Genomic DNA, 17,514 nt, shown 5'->3' with positions numbered 1-17,514 from the left:
CACATTCTCTGCATTATTGTAAGCAAATTCCGCTAGTGCCAACTTTTCGACCCAATCGTTTTCTCTGTCATTGACATAGCACCTCAGGTATTGTTGAAGGATACCGTTTGCCCTCTCCGCCTGCCCATTGGTCTCAGGGTGCCTGGCAGTCGAAAAGTTGACCTCTACGTGCAACAAGCTCATAAGCTTCCTCCAGAATCTGGACGTGAACTGTTTCCCTCTGTCGGACACCAGCCTCAAGGGGGCGCCATGCAGCCTAAAAATATGTTCTACAAACAATTTCGCTGTCTCTTCCGCCGTGACTGCATGTGAGCAAGCTACAAAGTGACCCATCTTAGTTAACTGGTCTACTACGACTAGTATGGCGGTTTTCCCCTGGGATTTGGGCAGATCAGTCATAAAATCTATCGACACCGCCTCCCACGGTCGTTCTGGTGTGGGTAACGGTTCTAAATACCCCGCTGGCGCCCGCCTTTCTCCTTTGGCTCTCTGGCATTGGTCACACCTTCTCACATACTCCCGTACATCCTCCCTCACCTTGGGCCACCAAAACTCCCTGGTCACCAACCACATGGTCTTGTGTTGCCCAAAATGCCCCGCTGTGGGATTGTCGTGCAACTGTTTGAGTACTCTCCCCCTCAATTCCCCTTCGGGTATATATAGTGCCCCTTTGTAATACAATGCCCCGTTTCTTTCTTCAAAACCTCCGGGGTCTTCTCCCTCTCTCCTTAAACCTCTGAGCTTATCCTGGGCGTACTCATCATTGACCGTCCCCTCTACCAGTTCTCTTTGCCCCACCCAGGCCGCACCACACACCCAGTGGTCCTCTGGGATAATATGTCTCTCTTCTGGCGCTCCCTCCCCCTCCAAATATTCAGGTTTGCGAGAGAGAGCGTCCGCTCTGATGTTTTCTGGACCTGGCACGTAGCAGATTTCAAAATGGAATTTGGAGAACTCCTGGGCCCATCTCACTTGTCGTTGGTTGAGCACTCGTGCTGTTCTCCAATACTCCAAATTCTTGTGGTCCGTACACACTTGCACCTTATGCTGTGCGCCAATTAGTAAGTGTCTCCATCTCCGGAACGCTTCGTGAATGGCGAGTAGTTCTCGGTCATATACCGTGTAGTTCCTCTCGGATTTGTTCAGCTTGCGCGAAAAGAAGGCACACGGTCTCCATTCCGACTTATTGCTCCCTGGCTGAAGCAGCACTGCCCCCACCGCCCGGTCTGAGGCATCAGTTTCCACTCTCATGGGTTTTTGTAAATCCACATGCAGAAGCTGTTCTTCCGAAGCGAATGCCTTTTTCAATTCCTCAAAAGCGTGCTCCGCCTCTGCCGTCCAAACGAATTTCTTCTTGCTGCTTAGACAGTCCGTGATGGGAGCCGTTAAGTGGGCAAAGTTCTTGATGAATTTACGGTAAAAGTTCCCAAACCCTAAGAACCTTTGCACATCTTTTTTGGTTTTCGGTGTCTTCCATTCCAGCACCGCCTGGACCTTGCCTGGATCCATGGCTAATCCCTTGTCTGATAAGCGGTACCCCAGGAATTCCACCTCCTTGGTGTGGAACTGACACTTCTCCAATTTCACCCACAACTGGTTTGCTTGCAGCTGGCTCAGCACTTCCCTGACATCCTTCACATGCTGCTCCTCATTCTCCGAATATATCAGCACGTCATCGAGGAATGCCACGCAATTCTTGTAGAGCAAAGGTCCCAGTACATGGTTCATGAGCGATTGAAAACAGGCGGAGCCTGATTGCAATCCGAATGGCATAACGAGATATTCGAAAGCCCCTAGGGGGGTGAACATCGTTGTCTTCCATTCATCCCCCTTCTTTATTCGTATCAGGTTGTACGCTCCTCTCAAGTCCAGTTTCGTGAATATCTTTCCCTTCCTCACCCTGGTCAAAATGTCATCAATCCTGGGCATGGGGAAAGTCACTGGTTCTGACACGGCATTCAGGGCCCGGTAGTCCACGACCAATCTCGGTTTATCCGTGTTTTTTTTGTCCACAAAAAACACTGGACTGCCCCCCACCGCTCTGGACTCTCTGATGAAACCTCTCTTCAGGTTTTTGTCAATAAACTCCCTCAACTCCTGCATTTCCCTGTCTGACATGGCGTACAGCTTGCCCACGGGTAGCTGGGCCCCAGGGACCAGGTTAATCTGGCAGTCAAAGTCTCTATGCGGTGGTAGTTTATCTGCTTCCCTTTCGCTGAAGACCTTGCTCAGGTCAGCGTATTGTTTGGGCACCTTCCCTTTGTTCGCCACTTCCGTCCCTGCTATGGAGGCTTTTGCCCCTTCTGGCACCTTTCCCTCTTTGCAGTGTTCCAGGCAATGTCCTGACCCAAAGGACACCACTCTCTGATGCCAGCCCACTAGCGGGTCATGCAACGCTAGCCAGCTCATTCCCAAAATGACTGGCGCCCCTCCCAGGGTGGCTACATTGAACGCTATCCTTTCGGTGTGCCTTGCCACCCTCATAACCATTGGGACGGTCTGTAGGCTAACTTCTCCCCCCAACAGCTCCCTCCCATCGATCGTGGTGACCTGCAGGGGGTTGCTTAAAGGGAGTGTCTGTATCTGGTGTTCCGCTGCAAACTCCTTGCTCATAAAATTACAGGAGCTGCCTGAGTCTAACAGCGCCTTGGTCTTTAGTGGGTATCCGTTTGCCAGCTCTAGCAACACCTCTATTACTAGGGCTGGTCTTGGAGGTTCCGGAGTGGGCACTTTTACTGCTCCTTGGCCTGTCTGCAGTGCCCTGACAGAGGCAGACAGGCGTTGGCTTTTACTGGCTCCTGGACTTCCTCCTCCTTTCCCCCAACAGCCCCCGCCATCCCTTGCCATTCCTTTCTTTGCGGGCAGACTCTGGCAAAGTGACCTGGCTGCTGGCAGAGGTAACATTTCTTGGCGCTCTTTCCCTCCTTCTTCCTCCCTTCACTGGGATTTGAAACTGCGCGCGCGCGCGCTGTTCCAACTTCCATCGGCTCTCCGGGCGGGAAACTTGGCTCTGGAATCTCTGGAATGCGGAAATCCCTCCAACGCTCTCCTTTCCCCTCCCGCTTCTCCAAGGCTCTTGCCTCCTGGCGCGCTCCAATGGTCAGCGCTGATTTGGTCAGCTGGTCCATAGACTCCGCCCTGGGTGCCCGGGAAAGTTCGTCTTTCACCGCCGAAGAAAGCCCCTCTTCAAATAGCATTTGAATGGGTTCCGCCGATAGGTCCCACCCCAATCTATGTATCAACATTGTAAACTCAGTCCAGTACTCACGAACCGATCGACTCCCCTGTTTGCAAGCCATCAATTGTCTGCGTACCAGTCCCTGTTCAATCTCGCTGGAAAACATCAAATCCATGGCGCGAAAAAACTTCCTCGCGTCCTTCAGCATGTCACTATTCCCTGCCATCAGGGGCCTGACCCAGTCTCTCGCCCCTCCTTCGAGATGGCCAATCACAAACGCCACTCGCGATGCCTCATCGGGAAAGTCATTAAACTGCAGTTCAAGAGCATACTGCATCTCTGTCCTAAAGGCTTGGTAGTTCCTGGGGTCCCCCCCAAACTTCTGCACCATTCCTGGCATCTTTCTTGCTAGTGTAGCGCCTTTTGCCTTTTCTGCATCCTGCGCCCTCCTTTCTTCTAGCCTCGCCGTTTGCATTGCTAGCTGGAGTTCCAACATTCTGTACCTTTCTTCCAGAGTTGGACCTTCTCCAGCTCCTCCTGCTCCTCCGGCTCCGGCTGGGTCACTCATGATGCCTCTCTGCACAAGCTGCTTTCAGGGACTGTCCGATTGCTGTGATGGGATGATGAGCTGCTTGTGCGTAAAATCCTGATCCCTCAGAGTTTGGCTAAGTTCCCAAACCTCTGTCTGTGATGGAGCTCCTTAAGCGTGGCTCCATCAATCGCTCGTTGAATCGGACAGTGGGCGTTTACGGAACTTCTTCCAGCATAAAAGCTCCTTAACGGAAACACGTCTTCTGGACTCTCGGCGTGACAGTTTCCGCCGAGGAGTGGGTGTTCCTACGGGAGGTCCTGAAACCCCCCCACTGTTCTCGCTAGAAGTATCTCTGAGCTCTCCCTCCGACTCACTTTCCCTTGGAACTCCACTTCTCCCCCTGCTGGTCCCCTCCTCCGCTGAGTGGTCTCTCTCACCCTCCATGAGCCCTTTCACTTCCTTCGTCTCAGATGACAGTTCCCTGACAGTATATAAGGATTTACAAATCATATAATTAGGAAAAAATTGTGTAGAGTATGGGACAAATATAAAAATGTATTTGAGCCAAAAACACCACTTTGGCTTTCGCCACTGGAACCCGTAGCAGTGAAGAAGAAGGAGATGGTGGAAAATTGGGTAATTTATAGAAATTTGTTAAGAGAGGAAGGTGGAGAATTCAAATTAAAAGAAAGTAAGGAATGGTAACAACATGGATACAATATCATCATTTGAATGAAGTATTCAAAAAAATATGAAATGAGCATTTGGGGGACAAGTATCTCAGTTAGAGAAAGAAACTGTAATGTTAAAGTGATGCCTCAAATGCATAAGATGTTATTGGAATGGGAGACAAAAGATGAACAAGTGAAATCTTCAATGATACATTGGGCAATAGATATTGGTCATAACATAGAAATGGAGGCATGGGAATGATTGTGGAATATAGATATAAAATTCACAGATTTAAATTTACAGCATGTTATGCTTTAAGAGAAAATTATATGAAAATGTTATACAGATGGTACTTAACACCTAGCAGATTGGCAAAAATGTATAAATTGAATAAGTGTTGGAAATGTAAGGAGAAAGAAGGTACCTTTTCCCATATGTGGTGGTCATGCAATAAGGTTAAAACCTACTGGGAAATGATATATAATGAAATGAAAAGGATGTTTAAGATAACATTTGTAAAAAACAACAACCCAGAATCTTTCCTTTTAGGGATTATGAGATCAGAGTTACCTAAATAATATAGAAATTTATTTATGTATGCAACAGCTGCAAGAACGATATTTGCCCAAAAATGGAAAAAAGAAGTCCCGATGAGAGAAGAATGGCTACAGAAATTAATGGACTATGCAGAAATGGCAAAACTTACAGGAAGAATAAGAAATCAAGACAACAAACTTTTTATTAAGGAATAGAAATGGTTTATCGAATTCTTTACAAACAAATTGTAAACAGATTAAGACATTAGCAGGATTACTGTAAAAAAACCCTCACAGTTTCTAAAGCATATATGAAAATAGATGAAGAAAAGAATAACTTAAGATAATTGGGATGTGCAGGTAAAGATGAAAATAAATTTATGGAACCGCAGGAAGAGAGGGAGGAAAGATGGGGTTTGAAATGTTAAATTATTGCCGAAATGTTTATTTGCTCTAAATGAAAAATTAGAAATAAATTAAATAAATAAATAAAAAGACAGCACCAGCCAGACTGAGGAGGAGGCTTCAAGCTTGTGGCGATGAGTTCCCTAAGCTGATTAAACAATATCTGTTATGTGCAATATCACTTCCCACCAGTAGGGTTCCCATCATAGGAACACAGAAAGCTGCCTTAACCTGAGCTACAGCCAATCCTAGGGCAATAGAGAAAATCAGTGATAACTTTTGCCATTCTTTTTCGTCTTATGTGGGAATGGACCATCTAGTAAGTCGGACAACTGGCTTGTTGTCTACACTGTCTACAGTGTTTTCTCTGCACTGACTGGCAGCAGCTCTCTAGGGTTTTAGGCAGGAGTTGCTGCCAGCCCCACCTGGACAGGCTGGGGATTGAACCTGGGACCTTTTGCACTCAAGGCAGCTGCTCTGCCACTGAGCTACGAGCCTTCCCCATATAACTTTCTCCTTTCCTTACCGCTTTGCAGAAGTTCCCTATGCCTCGTATCTTAAAGGAGCCGGTGGGTTGGGAGTTTTCGAGCTTCAGGTAGACCTTGGTACCAGCCAATTTGGAGAGGTGGGGGCTGACCCGCAGCGGAGTGACCACATGGAAGGGCTTGGAGGAGGCCATCGTGGAAAGCTGAGGGTAGAATGGGGATTAGGTACAGAATAAGCACAGTGGAAGAATAGGGGGGGTGGGATACTGTTTTACTTCCTCCAGACTTCATTTTGACACTTTCTTCATGGCTATGTAGTTGAAGTCCATTGATACAGTCACAAACGGCCAAGGTTGTGAGTGCTGAGGTCTTAGAATTTCAAGTCTCATTCTATTTAAATCAATCAAGTTTCTAGTCCTCATGCTACATATACATTCTCGAAAGTGCAGGCAAGTCAAGATTGCTGATGGGGTAAGCCAGGGGTCAGCAGACTTTTTCAGCAGGGGGCTGGTCCACTGTCCCTCAGCCCTTGCGGGGGGCTGGACTATATTTTGGAGGGGGGGAAATGATACAAGAGCACCACAAGCCCTGTGTCTTGCAAGCGGCAGGGGCTGGCGGTGGTGGGGGGACGATGAGCGGTGAGCAAAAGGGCTCTGGAGAGGGGCTGCTTAAAATGGTGGCCGCTCGAGCGCTGCTGCTGCTGGCACCAACAAAGACCAGCCCCCCTTCCTCCTCTAGGCAGGGCAGGGAGAAGCCAGGAGGAGGGAGGGAGGAGGCACCACCGCTGCCATGTGAGGGAGACGGAGGGAGAGGGTAAGAACACACACACGCTGACGTCCATGCGGCAATTCCTGGACCCTCTGTGGGCAGGTTCCAGAAGGTAATTGGGCCTGATCCGGCCCACAGGCCTTAGTTTGCCCACCCATGGTGTAAGCTGTCCTGTGACTGCAATGAAGCTTCACTGCTTACTCCTTGTCCCCTCTTTGTGATTGGCTTTTAGTGCTGCAAATTTAGAAACTGAAGTTTCATTATTTTTTTAAAAAAATAAAACAAGCTGGTTCCTGAGCCTCGTGGCAAAAAACATACTTTTGAACGTCTGAGTACAGTAATCCTGCTGCTTTATTTTACCATCTTATGAAAAATCTTTAATAAAATCTTTTTTTTTAAGGGCAGGAATGAGGAAGATTATGGCAAAAGGGACATTGTGCATATCATAAATTTGCATAATTTAGATACGTCTCAGAATCCATCCAAAATTTTGATAGGGTTTTACTTTTAATTTAAAGAAAGTGTGTACATCCCTGCAGACAGACAGCTGAGCTCTCAGCCTGCTGCTAGTGAATTGCTTTTTCGCACCCTTCTCCCTACCCGTTCTGCTCACTTTCACCTTGGCAGTGCCCATCTCCCCTTCTGGGGTCCCTGCCAAGCTCATTTTGGGTGGTTGTGGTGGGGAAACTGCAGGGTGTAAGGGGAAGGCTCTCCACTGCTCCCCATATCACCTCCTACCCATATACTATATTAATGGGCGATGTGCCTGAAGCTTCCTGTCTTAACAGCTGGGTTTGCACACATGCATAGCTCTTTAAAGAAAGCTGACATTCTACCCTTCACAGCTGTTCAGGCTTGGGGAGAGCGGGGAGCTGTGATCAGCCCCTTCCTTCCTTCCCTGCCAGACACAGGATTTTGTTTGTCTTTCACATTTAAAAGGCTACAGACACATGCAGCTCTCTGGGTGTTCTGTGCATGTCAGTTTTCCGGGTTGCAATTTGGCCACAGGATTCTGACCATGACGGAGAAGAATTCAAGGCAACTTCAGCACACGGCCCAGGTGTACTTCTGTTCTCATAGTTTGAAGTCAGTGTTGGGAGTTCCCAGCTGGCTTCTCTAGTTCAGAAATGGACTTACACAGCCACGTCTGGTTGAAATCCTGGGAAGTTATTCTAGCCTTGAGAAGACAGCCCTGGGCAGAGGGTGTTGCCTTATATCAGGTCAGGGGATTTGCTCCTCCTGACCCAGTATTGTCCACTCTGACTGGCAGCATCAGGTGGTCTTTCCCATCACTTGACCCTTTTAACCAGAGATGATAAGAGACTGAACCTGGAACTAGGGATGGGCAAATCTGTCCCTCCTGGTTTCTCATTTTTCCCGTCATAAGTTCAGCTCTCCACACTTTGCATTTTTTAAAAAAGTCCTTTTAAAATTCACCAGCATTTTGGTGCTAATTTCCTCATCTAAATATTTGTATACCATTTTACTTCATATGCAAATAATAATAATAATAATAATAATAATAATAATAATAATATTTATTATTTGTACCCCGCCCATCTGGGTGGGTTTCCCCAGCCACTCTGGGCAGCTTCCATAGAAACCAAAAATACACTAAAATATTACACATTAAAAACTTCTCTGAACAGGGCTGCCTTAAGATGTTTCCTGAATGTCAGGTAGTTGTTTAGCACTTTGACATCTGTTGGGAGGGCGTTCCACAGGGCGGGCGCCACTACCGAGAAGGCCCTCTGCCTGGTTCCCTGTAGCTTTGCTTCTCGCAATATATCTTTTTCAGCAGAGAAATCTCCCCTAATCTAATGCATTTTGTATATTGTTCCTCTAATACATGCATTAATAGGCACACTTTAGCATGTGCATTTGGAGACACATCACAATATTCAGAGAAGTGACAAATTTCCATGGATGGCTGCATTTCGGTTGGCATATTGTTTCAAAAATAATGAATTAGATACGTTTGCCTTTGGATGCAAACTGAATTGAATTTGTCCCCCCCCCCCTTATCCCTACATGGAACCTTTTTTAATTTATTGCATTTATACCCTACCTTTTTTCTTCAAGGAGCTCAAGGGATGCAGTGTACATGGTGCTCCCTTTCCTCATCCCTTCCCCACAACCCTGTGAAGTAGATTTGGCTGAGAGGCAGGGACTGGCCCCAGATCACCCACTTCATCGCCAAGTAGGGATTTGAACCCTGGTCTCCAAGATCCTAGTCAGACACTCAAGCCACTATGCCACACTGACTCACCACTGGATAACCATCTTTCCCTAGTGCCCCATTGTGCTCCAAATCAACCCAAGGCAGTGCTTTAACATTCCCGTCTACAGCACTGCTAAGACCTCCGAGTATAGGGCAGTATATAAACAAACAGACTCTCCCTGCAAGCGAATTTTCTGTCTTTACCTGAACCTCAATTATCCAACTCTCCCAAGGATCCAAATTTGCACTGCAAGTGGCCTATACCTTGCTTATCTGAAGGCTAAAGGTGTGCATCACATCCTGATGCACATTGTCTAGCAGACCTCCAGCCAGACGATGAGATGCACTTACTTGTCGAGGGTCTTAGAAGAGGCTTTGGAGCTTGGCTTGCAAAGCGGTGGTGTTTTGGAGGAAGCCGCTGGTGGACTCAGAGGGGGTTCTCCTCCTTCTCCTGGGGGTGGGCTGCCTGGGTGCTGTGCTTATCTTCACGACTCTGGTCTCATTGGGGGAACGTTGGTTTCTCTTGGCCCCACTTTATAAGCCGGTGGTCTTGGCTTGGTGTTGGCCACTTATGGGAGGCGTGGTGCACTCCCCACAACCACTGCCCTCGCCTCTGAGGTCATCTCCCTTCCTCTCCTCCAACCAGAGATCCGACCTAAGGGAAAGGAGCAGAATCAATGCTTAAAAGGATGTCAACCAGAGGGGAAACGGGGAAGGGTGTGTGTGTGATTCGTTGCAAAAGGGGGAAAGCCTATTTCAGTCACTCCAATACCAAAAGAAGAGGAGCAAATGAGAGACAGACAAGGCTAGCTGGTGGAGGAAGGAGGGGCTGGGGGGACAGTCTGGGGTGGCTGCTTCAGACAAAGGGCCCCTTCACTCAAACGGTCCAGAACCGGTTCAAACCAGGTTGGCAGGCTGGGTCTGGAATGATGATGAGCCAGCGTTAGGAGTGAGGGGCAGGGAAACACATTGACCCCAGCAGATAGCTGTGTACACAGCAGGCGGTGAAAGCAAATTCCCTCACACCCAAAGAATCCTGGGCACTGTACAGGGGTACCTCGGGTTAAGTACTTAATTCGTTCCGGAGGTCCGTTCTTAACCTAAAACTGTTCTTAACCTGAAGACCACTTGAGCTAATGGGGCCTCCTGCTGCTGCCGCACTGCCGGAGCACGATTTCTGTTCTCATTCTGAAGCAAAGTTCTTAACCCAAGTCTGTAACCTGAAGCGTATGTAACCTGAGGCGTATGTAACCTGAGGTACCACTGTAGTTTGTAAAGGCTGATGGCGATGGTAGCTCTATGAGGGGGTCAACTACAATTCCCAGGATTCGGGGGAAGGGGACGTTCCAATCTCCTCATAAGGGGCATTTTGTAGGATCAGCAGAATGAAGGGCTGCAGCTTCTGCAGGGAGAGTGAACTATGAAAGGGAGCAAGGGAGAGAATTCACGTACACAGAAACCCAGGGAGATGGCTTTTCCTGAGTTGGTCCATCCGGCTCAGTGCTGTCTACACTGACTGGCAGAGGTTTCAGGCAGGGAGTCTCAGTTCTACCTGGAGATGCCAGGGATGGGAGCTTCTTCATGCAAAGCAGTTGCTCCACCACTAAGCTATGGCCCTTCCTTTGGAAGCTGCCTTATACGGAGCCAAGCCACTGATCCATCTAGTTCAGTATTGTCTACTCTGACCGGCAGGAGCTCCCCACGGTTTCAGACAGGAGATTCTGAGCATTGAACCTGGGACCCCACTGCATGTAATGCAGATGCTTCCCCACTGAGCTGCAGCCTTTTCTCTGTGACTCCCCATCCCCATCCATAAAGCAAGTGTGGTTTCTGTTCCAGTCCCCAGGGAGAATGGTCTCTTTGTTCACAGGGTATAGCATGACCCCTCCCTCCCCAAAAGCCTCTTCTTCTGTTCATGTTCCATCCACTGACTGGCTTGGTCACCCGTTTTCCTTGGTTTCGGTGCTTCCCCTATGAAACAACACTTGGCTGTTATGAGATATCTCCAAGCAGTGAGATCTCCAAGCAGTGAGAGATTCCAGTTCATGCTCAGAGTTACGTTTGCTTAGAATGAAGGTCAGCAGAGACTGAGGTATCTTTAGGAAATATGGTTCTATTTTCACTTATATACAGTGGTACCTCAGGTTACATACGCTTCAGGTTACAGACTCCGCTAACCCAGAAATAGTGCTTCTGGTTAAGAACTTTGCTTCAGGATGAGAACAGAAATTGTGCTCCAGTGGTGCAGCGGCAGCAGGAGGCCCCATTAGCTAAAGTGGTGCTTCAGGTTAAGAACAGTTTCAGGTTAAGTACGGATCTCTGGAATGAATTAAGTACTTAACCTGTACAACCTGAGCATAAGATGTTGCTGGGGCGGGGCAGGGGGCTCACAACATTAATACTCCAACAGATCTTGTGTCTATGTTCATTACAAGTTTGGATCCAGCACAGAGCGAGCAGGTCTTTGTCTCCAGCTTCCAGCCTGTTTCCAATTCCACTCTCTCTCACTTCCACCAAGCAACTAGGTGCTGGAGATGAGGGAAGGAAGGCCACCCATTTGTTCTATGGCCACGGGACAACTTCTCTGGTTCTGCTAACCATGGTGCTTAATTAGTCAGACATCGGATCAAATAATTGTAGAGTTGGAAGGGACCCCAGAGGCATCTAGTCCAACCCCCAATCACGGCAAAAGAATCCCTGAGAGATGGCCATACAACATCTGCTTAAAAGCTTCCAGCGAAAGAGGTTACACCACCTTCTGAGGTTGCCCGCCCCACTGTCAAAGAGCTCTTAGTGTTGTGGGTTTGAGTCCCACGTTGAGCAAAATATTCCTGCATTGAGGGTTGTTGGACTAGATGACCCTTGTGGTCCCTCCTTCCAATTCTGCAAGTCTATGATTGTGCATCTCCTTGAGATCTGGAAACTGAAACGGAAACGAAAAGCACAGATTCTCAGAAAACACCAGATTTTCATAGGGTTTCCAGAATCCAGTGGAATCACGTCTATGCACAGCCCTGGTGGAATCATGGAACAGCCAGCTGCTGGCTCTTTGCAAGGCTGTAAACTTGGGGATGCTTGTGGTATTCGGTGGTGGTGGTCCCAAGTTTAGGACATTCATTTCTAAAGTCCAGGAGGCTTTTTTAGGTTGATTAGCAAAGGCTGTAAACTTGAATTACCTGAGACGGGGCAGTGTCCCCTTGGAGGTCTGAACGGACCGTAAGATCACCCACAGGTTGTTCTTAGCGCATCTAGGAGAATAAGGCAGGAGCCCCTAGAGACTCCCAGTGTCTCTGGGCTTCAGGTGTCTGTTACTGCAAAGTAGATTCCAGAATCCCCTGGCTTCTGGTTGGCTGGAGGTGAAAGGTCAAACTCCAGAGATTGTGACATCCACTGATACCAAGACAACAGAGCCAGGCACACACATGGGAGCCAGATAAGCAACCTAGCGAGCCCCTTGACCCCTCTAAGCCAGTCTTCATAGGAATATTGGAAGCTGTCCTATACTGAATCAGACCATTGGTCCATTTTGCTCAGTATTGTCTCCACCCCCATCATCTAACCCGTACACTGAGGTCCAGCTCCGAGGGCCTTCTGACGGTTCCCTCACTGCAAGAAGTGAGGTTACAGGGAACCAGGCAGAGGGCCTTCTCGGTAGTGGCACCCTCCCTGTGGAACACACTCCCATCAGATGTCAAGAAAATAAACATCTATCTGACTTTTAAAAGACATCTGCAGGCAGCCCTGTTTAGGGAACTTTTTAATGTTTGATGTTTTATTGTGTTTTTAATATCCTGTTGAAAGCTGCCCAGAGTGGCTGGGGACGTCTGGCCAGATGGGTGGGGTATAAGTAATAAATTACAGTGTGGTGTAGTGGTTAAGAGCGGTGGACTCGTGATCTGGTGAACCGGGTTCGCTTCCCCGCTCCTCCACATGCAGCTGCTGGGTGACTTTGGGCTAGTCACACTTCTTTGAAGTCTCTCAGCACCACTCACCTCACAAAGTGTTTGTTGTGGGGGAGGAAGGGAAAGGAGAATGTTAGCCTTCGGGTAGTGATAAAGCGGGATATCAAATCCAAACTCTTCTTCTATTATTATTATTATTCTGATTGGCAGCTGCTCTCCGTGGATTCAAACAGGGAACATTCCCAACCCTACTGGGAGATGTTGCTGGGGATTAAACCTAGGGCATTATGCATGCAGAAGGTAACACCTTGAACTTGGCCTGGGTGCAAATTGGCAACCTTTGAGCACAAATGTTCTACTCTGAGAGGGTCTCTTATCAGCAATCACGCTGCAGCATTCTGCACCGACAGCAGCTTCCAGGTCAAGCACAAGGGAACAAAGAGCACTGATACAAGCAAGGTTTCCTGCCCCCACAAACACTGGACACAATTGAGCATCTCAGGATAATGGGTATCACGAGTTCTGTGGAGATGTCATGGAGGGGTTGGGCAGATTCTGAGGTGCGGGAAGAACAGATCAGGAAGCTGGCATTAGACACCTTGCAGGAGGGTCCCTGCAAGATGAGGGGGCGGAATTGAGGCCTCAGGAAATGTCAGAGTTGGAAGAGGGGCCCAGCTGTTGGGAGAGTCACGGGCTAGAACCTGGGGAAGGTTCAGAGAGGTCTCCTGCCCCTGTGATGGTGGGATGGTGGACACTTCTAGACAGGTTCCTCCTAAAGGGCCACTGCTGACCATCCTGAGGCCAGTCCCTCAAACCTCACAGGCCCAGCCCACTCCCAGAGAAGGGCACATTTTCCTGCCCAGAGCGGAAATGCCTGCCATTTGCAGCACAGAGGCTTGTGCCTGCCCCTCTCTTCAAAAGGAAGAGGTTTGTGTGTGTAGCATGTTGAACCAACATCTTAGCTACTGGTGCAATTAACCTTGTGTTGCTCAGATCTATGCATTAAATAATCTGGTAGAAACAGAGATCTGAGTTTGAGTTCTTCATCCAGCAGCGAGGCCCAGGACTATGAGTGCATCCTCATTTTCTCCTTGACATTGGGGGTTGTCCCCCCCGGTGTCAGGTATGGAGAACCTCAAGCCCAAGAGTGAAATGTGGCTCTCCAAGTCTCTCTTTCTGGCTCTCGGGATTCTCCCGAGGCCATACCTCCAGCACCAGCAGTTGCGTCAGGTTCTGCCCAACATTGAGGGGGCCTGGAGTGTGAGTGTGACATCATGCACCTGGGGCACGTGATGCCACACGGTGGGAGGAGTCCCAACACAGCCTGGCGCAAGAAAGAGGATGGACCGCTGGTGCCAATGGGCATCCTTTCTTCCACTTGGTAACACTGGAGCAAAGACTTCGTTGCCCTTAGAAGCAGGGTCATTCCCTCCACATTGTCCTCAGAATGCAAGACAGTTCCCTGCATTGGCCAAAAAGCGGCCGAAAGTAATTATGAGCATCCTTTGTGTTGTCCCTTTTTGTCGTTAGAAGGCTGGGGCTTGTTGGCCCTTGAGGTCCTCTTTTGAACATAATAAGACCCTGCTGGATCAGGCCAGTGGCCCATCTAGTCCGGCATCCTGTTCTCACAGTGGCCAACCAAATGCCTGTGGGAAACTTGCAGGAGCAGTGCCTGAGCACAAGAGCTCTCTCCCCTCCTCTTGAGGTTTCCAGCGACTGATATTCAGAAGCATTGCTGCCTTGTAGCCCTCAATAGCCCCCTCCTCCATGAATTTCATAGAATCATAGAATCATAGAGTTGGAAGAGACCACAAGGGCCATCGAGTCCAACCCCCTGCCAAGCAGGAAACACCATCAGAGCACTGCTGACATATGGTTGTCAAGCCTCTGCTTAAAGACCTCCAAAGAAGGAGACTCCACCACACTCCTTGGCAGCAAATTCCACTGTCGAACAGCTCTTACTGTCAGGAAGTTCTTCCTAATGTTTAGGTGGAATCTTCTTTCTTGTAGTTTGGATCCATTGCTCCGTGTCTGCTTCTCTGGAGCAGCAGAAAACAACCTTTCTCCCTCCTCTATGTGACATCCTTTTATATATTTGAACATGGCTATCATATCACCCCTTAACCTCCTCTTCTCCAGGCTAAACATGCCCAGCTCCCTTAGCCGTTCCTCATAAGGCATCGTTTCCAGGCCTTTGACCATTTTGGTTGCCCTCCTCTAGACACGTTCCAGTTTGTCAGTTTCCAATTTGTCCAATCCTCTTTGAAAGCCACCCACACTGGTGGACATTACTGCCATGATGGCCATTACTGTGTTTCATAGTTTAACTATGTGCCGGAGGTTTGTCTTTTATTTGTCCTGATTCTTCCAATGTTCGACTTCGTTGGACACCCACAAGTTCTAGTGCTGTGGCATAAGAACCTTCCTCTATCCAATTTCTCATTCTATACACTACTATTCCTCATTTTATACACTACTATCGTGCCACCTCTTCCCCGCCTTTTCTCTAAACTAGAAATAATAATAATAATAATAATAATAATAATAATAATAATAATAATTTATTTATACCCCGCCCATCTGGCTGGGTTTCCCCAGCCACTCTGGGCGGCTTCCAACAGAACACTAAAATACAATAACCTATTAAACATTAAAAGCTTCCCTAACAGGGCTGCCTTCAGATGTCTTCTAAAAGTTTGGTAGAAAGTCCCAAATGCTGCTACCTTTCCTCATGTGGAGGGTCTTTGCACCCCCTGATCGTTTGGGCTCCCCTTTTCTGAGCCCCTTTTCATGACTCAGCTGACCTCTTTGAGCTTGCTTCCCTCCACTCCATAGCTGCCTCATCTAAGACCCGGGAGATAAACAGCGAGAGAGAGAGAGAGAGAGAGAGAGAGAGAGAGAGAGAGAGAGAGAGACATAATCAATATTGCTACTGTACTAAGTCCGGAAACAGAATGCAAATGATTGAGCCCTGTGCCTGTGATTCCGGGAAAGATTTCTCCCGGTTCTTTCCCTTTGAAAAGGCTTAATGAGACGGCAACACGGACAAGTCCAAAAGCCGCATAATTGCTTTTGGATGGATTGCCTAAGAGAGTGCATCACATGGGCAATCAGAGCGGAACGTGACATTACACAACAGCCTGCCACTTGGCTGACCCATGTGTGTGTGTGTAACCCTTGCCAAATGTCTCAGGCTGGGCTGATAGCCCACTTTCTTCTCTTCATGCGCATTTGCTAAATGGATGCATTTGTTCAGAGCAGGGATGGGGATCCTCTGGCCCAGATCATGCCCACCTGCCTGTCATAGGTGATGTCAGGTGTGGGGCAAGGAGAGAGGCAGGAGCCTTAAAGTGCATTCCTGGCTGTGCACTGGCAGGAGCTGGCTCTATCAACTGATGGGCAATAAAACTGAAACCTCAGGAACTTCAACGCCTCCAAAAGCACCTTGAGCATTTTAAAGCATCTGCAAGCACCACATGGCACTTTGAAGTCCCATTTTTCAAAAGTAGCCTCACCCAGAGCACATCACAGTAGTCCAAGCAGGGTGCAACTAACACTTGTATCACAGCAGGTAAAGGTAAAAGGTAAAGGACCCCTGGACGGTTAAGTCCAATCAAAGGCGACTATGGGTGTTATGTACTGAAGTTCTCACCCTGGGCCAGCAGGGGGATACTGTAGATAGTTATGCAAATGAAGGATCGAAAGTGACGTTCAGTGATTGGATAGTTTTAGAAAGTTGCTACAGTAACGTTGTTCTGGAGCTCTATATAAGCAGGCTGACTGAGCTCCTCGGTTCAGTTCTGTTCCAGCTTACAAATAAAGAGCTGCTTTGGAAGAATCGCTGTGTCGTCTGATATGTTCGCCCACAACTTAACAATGGGGTTGCGGAGTTCATCTCGCTTCAGGCTGAGGGAGCCGGCGTTTGTCCACAGACAGCTTTCTGGGTTCTGTGGCCAGCAGGACTAAATAGTAGTAGTAGTAGTAGTAGTAGTAGTAGTAGTAGTAGTAATATTTTATTTCTACCATGCCCATCTGACTAAACCTTTTCTGGTGCAACAGAATGCCATGGCGGAAGCCAGAGCACACAAAAACGCAGTTTACTTTCCCACCACAGTGGTACCTATTTATTTAGTTGCACTGGCATGCTTGTGAACTGTTAGGTTGGCAGGAGCTGGGACAGAGCAACGGGAGCTCACCCCGTTGCAGGGATTCAAACTGCTAACCTTCCGATCGGCATGTCCAAGAGGCTCAGTGGTTTAGACCACAGTGCTACCCACGTCCCTAAAATCACTATATCACTGATATATCATATTTGTATCACTGCATGTTCTTATTAACTACACAGCACTCACCCACCCCAGAAAATATTCTTATTAATGATTCCTGTGACTTCAAATGGATGACTTGCAGTTTCTGTGGATGGACTGTGACATTGTAGGTGTGTGTGTATGTTAAATATTAAAAAGGCTCTCACTAGCCCCAGATCTGCTCAGATTCCAAGGCTCAAAGTGCTTTCCAAAGGGGCTGGGATCAAGACTCACAGTGGCAAGTGTGATAAATGAAATGAGTAGTGCAAATTCTTGAATGCCAAGCAAGAGATGGCGATGTTCAATGTTGCCCTCTTTTGAAGAAAGCTGGGGGTGTCAATAAAGCTCTCCCCACCCCCATCCTAACAGTCATCATTCCCAGTGTTACGGTAAAAATCTGGGTGCGAGGCTGCTCAGCCACCCAGCTCGTCGGACTAAGTCCGCGGGTCCCTGCGGAGGAAAATGAGCTCAGCCGGAGACAGGAGCAAGCTGCAGAAGATCCACGTTT

The 17,514-nt window shown here is 48.2% G+C and overlaps 1 protein-coding gene across 1 annotated transcript in view; it reads right to left on the bottom strand.

Annotated features, from left to right (window-relative positions):
- The window catches only part of LOC310750916 (uncharacterized protein), a 33,777-nt gene extending 21,644 nt beyond the window's left edge, over positions 1-12,133 (bottom strand). The window contains exons 1-3 of the mRNA XM_083589314.1: positions 11,974-12,133; positions 9,149-9,452; positions 5,850-6,011 (exon numbers count right to left, since the gene is read on the bottom strand). Coding sequence (XP_083445440.1) covers positions 5,850-6,002 — 153 coding nt within the window. The 5' untranslated portion in view covers positions 6,003-6,011; positions 9,149-9,452; positions 11,974-12,133. The remainder of the gene's footprint in view (positions 1-5,849; positions 6,012-9,148; positions 9,453-11,973) is intronic.
- Between the last annotated feature and the right edge of the window lie 5,381 nt (positions 12,134-17,514).

Source organism: Podarcis filfolensis (assembly GCF_964270895.1).
Source record: "Podarcis filfolensis genome assembly, chromosome: 16".
NCBI classification, from domain to species: Eukaryota; Metazoa; Chordata; class Lepidosauria; order Squamata; family Lacertidae; genus Podarcis; species Podarcis filfolensis.
This window is presented reverse-complemented; position numbering and strand designations above follow the sequence as displayed.